The sequence below is a fragment of the Procambarus clarkii genome, chromosome 11 (assembly GCF_040958095.1).
Source record: "Procambarus clarkii isolate CNS0578487 chromosome 11, FALCON_Pclarkii_2.0, whole genome shotgun sequence".
Lineage (NCBI taxonomy): Eukaryota > Metazoa > Arthropoda > Malacostraca > Decapoda > Cambaridae > Procambarus > Procambarus clarkii.
The window spans coordinates 2,114,471-2,123,468 of NC_091160.1; the positions used below are offsets into that span (position 1 = coordinate 2,114,471).

Here is an 8,998-nt window from a genome sequence, read left to right on the forward strand (position 1 = left end):
TTTTCGATGGTTTAATCGTCATCTTGGACACATTTATGGGAGACATCTCCCGTCACGCTGAGTGCACTTGCACCTCCACAGATCTCCAGTATCAGCTCTTGATACTGGTGATGGCTCGAAAGGGCCACCACTTACGAGCTATTCATGCCCGTGCCATCTTTTGGGTGGCTTCATCTTCATCTTCTTCATCTGTTTAAAACACGGGAGACATCTCCCGTCACGCTGGGTGCAGTCGCACCTCCACAGATCTCCAGTATCATCTATTGATACTGGTGATGGCTCAAAAGGGCCACCACTTACCAATTCATGCCCGTGCCACCTATTGGGTGGCTTCATCTTCATCTTAACACATTCACAAGGGAGACATCTCCCATCATGCAGGGTGCATTCGCACCTCCACAGATCTCCAGTATCAGCTCTTGATACTGGTAATGGCTTAAAATGGCCACCACTTACGGGCTATTCATGCCCGTGCCACCTTTTGGGTGGCTTAATCTTCATCATCATCAGCTGAAATTAGATATTAGCTTGCAGGCCCTGGCAGCAGGAAGGCGAGACCCTCGGAGCTGCTTGGCTTGCTCCACATTACATCCACAGGAATTTACGACGTGTTAATTTTGTCTGGAAATTTATTTTGCTAATAATTTTTAAGCTACAATTTGAGAGATCTGGAAGTCTCGCTGGCAGCAACAAATATGGATGCCGGACACAATGTAAGTTTATTAATGTCTGGCGAGAACCCGACGCCAATGTCCCGGGAACTAGACATTCTGCAGAAGGACCTGGACACCCTCTTCCTCATTGTGTTCGGCATCCTCATATTCAGTAAGTACCAAAATCTGTGTTTTCTCTCTTTTTTCAAGTATTTAAACATATATATGGCACCTATTTCACATTTTGTATATTAATAAAATAGTTGTATTTTATATAGTTGTATATAGACGTACAATAATCTGTGTGTTAGATTTTGTTTTATTATGCTTAGAATAATGTATTTGAAATGCAATTTGTACTTTTGACTAACATTTGTTTATATTTCAGTCTTGCAGACCGGGTTCGCATTCCTTGAGGCAGGCTCCGTAAGGTCCAAGAACACCACCAACATCCTTCTCAAGAACATGCTCGATGTCTGTAAGTTATCAAACACCTTCGTTATTTGTTATCGTATCTGGTTTATGTCTGGTGAACCAGCACATGATTTTTTTATTCCTATCTCATAGCTAAAGTAAGCTCTCAATGTATATAACTTTGCCGACTCTTGTATTCCTGTAATTTCCTGCTTTTGCTTTTCCATCTGCTGGTGTTATATACTAAATTGTTCTCTGTATTCAATTAACCGACTTCCTCCCACCAAGCCTCACGTAGTAATAATGATATGAATTCCACAATCGTCCCCACCCTGTACTAACCATCTGCCCTGTTACTCTCCCCAGTCATTGGTGGCATAGCGTACTGGCTGGTGGGGTTCCCGCTGGCGTTTGGAGGCGGGAACAGCTTCTCTGGTACAGAGTACTGGGCGTCGTACGGGCTGTCGGACGAGCACCTGGCCTTCTGGTTCTTCCAGTTCGTCATCGCCACCACAGCCTCCACCATCATCTCGGGGTCGATGGCTGAGCGGTGTGCCTTCAATGCTTATCTCATCTACACGACCGTGCTGTCAGGTGGGTGTGAAGCCTCTTTCTCTCTGTAAAGTATGTTTCAAATTTAGCAGGATACTTTACACTATTTAGTGGTCAATGAATAAATAACTTTACTCACAGGCTTTATTTATATAATTTAGATAATATTTGAGAGGAACCTTAACAGGGCAATCTTGAGAGAATGACAATTTGTTAGACAATAATAGCCTAACACTGATCATTATAATTAAACTTTATGTGTTTCTCAATAAATTTAAAAGGCAATGCAAACAATAATACATTTCCCACGGAATTAATAGATACATTATAAAATACAGCAGTGTTGGTACAGCTGTAGTGTACCGTGTTTTAATCATGTTTGTGTGTTGTAACAGCTCAGTTATGATAATATTTGTGTTTGTACAGCTGTGGTGTACCCGGTGGTGTCACACTGGACCTGGTCAGACGTTGGCTGGCTCAAGACTCAACACTACCAGGACTTCGGTGGCTCTGGCGTCGTCCACCTCACAGGGGGCGTGGCAGCTCTTGTTGGGGCTGTAATTCTTGGGCCCAGAATTGGTCGCTTCGGACCCAAGGGCAAGGAGATACGTGGACACTCTGTGCCGGTATGTTCATAGAACAGTGGTAATATATTATTATCTGAAGTCATGAAGCAAGATATAAATATTTGTGGATTATCATGTTTAATACAAATATTACACGTCAAGGTGGAGTTGTAAAGTTGTGTTTGAACTTCCAGCTGGCAGCTTTGGGAGGCTTCATCCTGCTCTTCGGGTTCCTGGCCTTCAACGGAGGGTCCCAAGCGTCCATCAGCCACGAGGGTGATGCTTTAGCCATTGCCAAGGCTGTCTTTAACACTGTGATCTCGGCGTCTTCAGGAGGCATCGCTGTGCTCTTGGTGTACCGTTCTGTGCTGTGTGGGAGGGAGTCCACCTGGTCCTTCCTAATGGCTCTTAATGGTTCTCTCGCTGGCATGGTATGTACCGCTCTGCGCTGTGTGGCCGGGAGTCCATTAGTGCTAGTATGATGGACTCTGCTCGCTGTAAATTTTCATTGACAGACGTTTGATTTAAACTTAACTTAATATTATGATAACATAACAAATTTCTTATCAAAATGGTGTTACTTGCAATATGTCTGAGTTTGTTTATCCAATGCTTAAGGACATGTTTCCATGACAGGTGTCAATCAGTGCCGGGTGCAACATTGTGCGGCCGTGGAGTGCCAGTGTCATTGGTACAGTGGGTGGATCAGTGTTCCTCGCCATCCACACCCTTCTGCCTAAGTTGAAGGGTACGTCTCTGCTTCTCTCACCGCTCAGTTTTCTTAACTTTGTCTCAAGAAGGCAACAAGTAGCCAGTTTTATCTAACTTGAGTTTGAAATATTTTAACTTTAACGTTATGTTCTGTAGATGGCATATACTTAAATAATAATATTTATAAAGTTTTATATTATTGGGAAGCGTACGTGCATATTGGGACTGTTGAGGTTGTGGATATAAAGTTAATAAATATTTCTTCCACAGTTGATGACCCACTTGATGCTGTGGCTGTACACATGGGAGGTGGGTTGTGGGGGCTGGTTGCTGTGGCCCTCTTCCAGGATGGTGGCATTGTATACGGGGGCAGAGCGGAGGTCCTCGCCTGGAACATAGTGGGGGCGCTGGCCATAGTGGCCTGGTCTGGTGGTCTCTGTTTAGTTATGTTTGGTTCCCTCAGGCTGCTCGGCCTCTTGAGGGTGCCTCCAGAAATGGAAATTGCAGGCAAGTGAAGATAATACATAAAGTTTTCGCTTTTGTATTATATAATTGATAATTGTTATATTTTTAGTGTTATGAACGCATTCATTATACATTGTATATGTTCTATATCTCTAACAATATCTATACGCCAGGAATGGACATCTTGAAGCACGGGGAGCCAGCCTACCCAGCTGACGCTTGGCTGGAGAGCCAGTACGATGGATCCGTAAACACTCAGGAGAACAAGAGGAATTCAAGTAAGTTGTCAATTAAGTTGCTTTTAAAGTTTTGTGTGTGATGTTTATTTATTTGATATTAATGAAATGCATCATAGAAATTCATAGTTTTGTTATCAACATTTTCCACTATTCATCTAATCCATTATTTTCCAGATCTTCCACCCAACATGTCTGCCCCAGAAGAATTTGGTTTGACTAATTCCCAGGACCCAGCTCCAGTCCCTGGACACCTTGTATACTGGAGTCGTGCAGGACCAGTCCCATCCCACCTCTCGCCCGTCGTGTCCCTCAACAACCACGAAGCTAACCACTTGAACTCCAACAATAGTGTCTCTGAAGCTAGCTTCACAATCCGACTGGGAGACCATGATCTGCGAGTCCTCGTTGAACCAAGAGATCAACGTGGTCAAGACCCTCATTGTTACACCAATGAGGCTTTTGACGAAACCACAAATCTTTAAGATTATCTTTTATTTGTCATTACTTATGAAAGTATTTGTATGTTGTCATTACTTATGAAAGTATGTGTAAGTTGTCATTACTTATGAAAATGGGTGTATGTTTGTCATTACTTATGAGAGTATGTGTGTTTGTCATTACTTATGAAACCTCAAAACTCTGAGATTCTCTGTTGGTTCTTCGACATTAAAGCTTGCTTGTATTGATTCGGTAAATTGACTTAATTAATTTATATTATTTTTCTGCACTAATTACATGAAATATATTATATATATTTTTGTATATATATTTTTTTATTCGGTGAACTTTGTAAGAAACCTGATAAACTAAAGGTTTAACAAGAATTACGTTAAGGTGAAGGATGTTGACAGAGAAAGATGGCGAGCATATTTTACGACTTAAAGTAGGGACTGGAATGAAGTATGAAGTATGGAGGGACTTGAAGTATGTGCCTAGCCACATACCTTCGCCCGACAGTCTTCCAAGAACTGCCATCGCGAATGCACTTTAATTGTGCATTTTTTTTACATTTGAATTGTTCATAATGGGTTGTATTCAAGTGTTTAACTATCAATAAGTTTCGTATTCTCGGATAATTACTTCCTGTTGTCTGGTCTTGATGATTTGATGGCCCATAAGATTATAGACTTGCGGTGGATTACTACCTAACTGGATGTAAGATGACATAAGAAATGATTTTAACATGTTTGAAAGGAGTAAGGAAAACAAAAAGGAATTATGAAGTGAAGACATTTCCCCAACGGAGACATCACCCACCAGACACATCACCTGCCAGACATCATCCACCAGACACATCATCCTCCAGAATCATCACCCATCAGACACATCATCCACCAGAATCATCACCCACCAGACACATGATTCACCAGTATCATCACCCACCAGACACATCACCCACCAGACACATCATCCACCAGAATCATCACCCATCAGACACATCATCCACCAGAATCATCACCCACCAGACACATTATCCACCAGAGTCATCATTCACCAGACACATTATCCACCAGAATCATCACCCACCAGACGCATCATCCACCAGAATCATCACCCACCAGAATCACACATGATCCACCAGTATCATCACCCACCAGACACATCACCCACCAGACACATCATCCACCAGAATCATCACCCATCAGACACATCATCCACCAGACACATGATCCACCAGAATCATCACCCACCAGACACATGATCCACCAGTATCATCACCCACCAGACACATCATCCACCAGACACATGATCCACCAGAATCATCACCCACCAGACACATGATCCACCAGTATCATCACCCACCAGACACATCACCCACCAGACACATCATCCACCAGAATCATCACCCATCAGACACATAATCCACCAGACACATGATCCACCAGAATCATCACCCACCAGACACATGATCCACCAAAATCATCACCCATCAGACACATCATTCACCAGAATCATCTCGCACCAGACACATGATCCACCAGACACATCATCCACCAGAATCATCACCCATCAGACACATCATCCACCAGAATCATCACCCACCAGACACATTATCCACCAGAATCATCACCCATCAGACACATGATCCACCAGAATCATCACCCACCAGTATCATCACCCACCAGACACATTATCCACCAGAATCATCACCCATCAGACACATCATCCACCAGAATCATCACCCACCAGACACATGATCCACCAGTATCATCACCCTCCAGAATCATTACTCACCAGACACATCATCCACCAGAATCATCACCTACCAGACACATCATCCACCAGACTCATCACCCTCCAGAATCATTACTCACCAGACACATCATCCACCAGAATCATCACCCACCAGACACATCATCCACCAGACTCATCACCAACCAGACACATCACTCACCACACATCATCCACCAGACACATCACCCACCAAAAATCATCATCCACCAGACACATCATCCACCAGACTCATCACCAACCAGATACATCATCCACCAGACACATCACCCACCAAAATCTTCACTCGCCAGACACATCATCCACTAGAATCATTATCCACCAGAGACAATCTTCCATATAACATTGAGGAGGGCGACGTTGAGGGACCTGTACCATGGTCTGTGGGGCGCCCGTGTGCTTCCTGAGGCCCACCACCACCAGACACTCGGGCTCGTACTGGATGGCCTCCATTTGTCCATTGAAAACAAGAGATATATCACATTTTGAGTCAAATCAATTATGTTGAATTAAATAAATATATGTATTTAAGAGAGAAAGTTTTTTTCTGCTCAAGGGTGGGGGGGCCAGACGCTTGGACCTAGTCTCATCCAGCGTTGAAGGGTGAGTAATGTTGGCTATGTGCCCAGAGTGGGAACTTCGAGGTCTATCTCCTCTACTCCCATTAAAAAGGAGTCGGCATCAATGGCCCTTTCCAAATATATCGGGGAAAGGTGGCTGTCTGAGTCTATAGAACTTCTTCTCTCCACCCTTCCTTGGAAAATATATATATATGTCGCACCGCACTACTTGGCCTAAAATGCAGAATGATTTTCGTTGTTTTCAAATTTTTCTTTCCAAATTGGTTTATTCCAAATAATATTATATAATATTTAGTACACGAATTACTGACTTATGTTTGGTTAACCTAATAAGAACTTTTCTTATGTTCTTAATATAATATTACTATATTATATTAAGATAATATAGTTCTTAATATAATATATTATATTCTTAATATAATATTACTATATCATATTAATAAAGAACATGAAATATTTCTTAGTTATGTTAATTTAGGTTATGATAGGTTAGGTAATTTTGGTCGTATATCTATGTTAGTTTCAAATTAAAAATACGTTTAATCATATAAAATATAATGGAAAGCTATATTATTTCATAAGATCTTTAGGAAACCTCTGCTTATTAGACAAACCAGGGTTTGCATAGTAGACTAAGTAGTGCATTCTGGCTATTAGGTACAATATATAGTAGTAGTAGGCATCCATCAGTCTCAGAAGACTATGGTGTTGCGCTCTGGTTGTTGGTCTGGAGAGGCCTCACGAGGGCATAAAGCCAGGGTAGGTTAATACGGAGAAGCTGTTACCCAGGCAGCAGGTCCCCCCTCTCCACGGCGCTGAAGGTCTCCAATGGAAAGGCAAACGCCAATGCGATTGGTTCCAGCTCCGTCGCAGGAACTGTGAGTTCCGGGGATGACCTCGAAGTTGGTGAAAAAAAGGCACAGGGACTCCAAACCCGGAGACCGCCGTGGTCGGGGCCGGAGAAGAACCACCCCCAGCAAGGGTATGAACGACCCCAGCCTCCTGAAGCAGAGCTGGGCCGCACGACCCCGGGGAGGTGGACGTCCCGGTCCCGCACCTACGGGTTCCTGACAGAGATCGTCACAACCCTCTTTCACCGGTGGCCGGCCTCCTTCAAGAAAAATTAGAAGGAAGAGTGATAATTATTAAATACAACAATTATTATTATAATAAATATAAAAATATTATTATATATAATTATTATTATAATAAATACTATAATAATAATATAAATAATTAATAATTATCACACAATAGTTAGTTTAGGTTATTTATTATGCTCCCCATACCCATCTTGTGGGTGGTAGTGGAAAGGGTTACAGAGGCACATAATGGGCTCAGGGACTGAACCCCACAATTCATTTAGCTAAGCAAGTTACAATCTTGATGAGCTAGTTACAAAATTCAATATAAGTCGTCACATCAACAATGGGTTCGAGATCGACCACAAGTACAGTTTCTAAATTAAGCAACTGTCCCACAATACAACCTCCTCCCCCCACCAATCTATGGTTCATCCAATAAAATCACAATATATATTGTGACGGTAATCTCCTTCAAGAGATTGAGCCTGCTCTTCCCTCCACAAATACGTCGCAACAAATATATATAACTACTATGGAAGAAATGTCCAACAACGACAACAACACTAGCAAGGTTTGCCAGAGCGCAAAACGTATGCAGCCAGGAACACCTGCTCAGACTCAAACCGCCAAACTACCCGTCTTGCTGCCGGCTCCTCTGATTGGTCGCCGGTCGGGCTGCAACTGCACTCCACCCCCCCCATACTACTTGATGTCTGGGGCCGCCACGACCTCAGTCCTCAGAATATTCCGTGCTTTCACAGTTAACACTTCTCCCTGCTAGACGTAAGCTTTGGCGTACGTGTACTAAGAGAGGTGATAGCTTAAAGCCAATATTCCAGCACCTTTCATTTACTCGTATATTGCACTCACTTGTCTTAACGTAACTTTTCATTGTGTCATTTAATTATTCTTATTATTTTGATTGATTGATTTTATTATACGAATTTGTTTGACCATTTTATTCATGTTTTATTTCTTTAACGTAATTAAAATTTCATTGTTAAAATTTACTTGTGTTTTGTGTGTCTTCTCCTTACCTTACCACAGACGAAGTTCCAGATTTTCTATTTTTTATTAATACTATGTGATGAGGCCATACCCCTAGCTTTGAACAGCCGAACACCAACGCGTTACCGTCACATATTATATAGGGGCCTGTCCTAGGAGCTTCACTCAGGTACTGGTGCCAAATGGTAATTAATGGTAAGCGTATTTAACTTTGTTAACGTAGCTTTTACTATTTTTCATATTCAATTTCATTTTTTATATGGTGCGGTGTATTGTACATTACGAGAGTAACATATGGTGAAGGTGAGACAACTTTGGATTACGTGGTGACTGTAGGCCTCAGTCATACTCTTAATTGGTCATCTCTCCATCCGTGTTATTACTCGTGTTTACCATCTTTGTCCCTTGGATATTTCTCATTTTTGACAGATCATCATATTGGTACCCTGGTACTGTGGTCTGCCCCGGGTCAAGAGTACCCAATCTTCTGCA

At 42.3% G+C, this 8,998-nt stretch overlaps 1 protein-coding gene across 1 annotated transcript; it reads left to right on the forward strand.

Annotated features, from left to right (window-relative positions):
- Positions 1-695: 695 nt before the first annotated feature.
- Positions 696-4,082, forward strand: LOC138363495 (putative ammonium transporter 1). The gene is made up of 9 exons (XM_069322845.1): positions 696-825; positions 1,042-1,131; positions 1,434-1,661; positions 2,046-2,245; positions 2,380-2,616; positions 2,822-2,933; positions 3,167-3,403; positions 3,535-3,639; positions 3,775-4,082. The coding sequence occupies exons 1-9, from the start codon at positions 696-698 to the stop codon at positions 4,080-4,082; spliced, it is 1,647 nt and encodes a 548-aa protein (XP_069178946.1).
- The last annotated feature ends 4,916 nt before the right edge of the window (positions 4,083-8,998 follow it).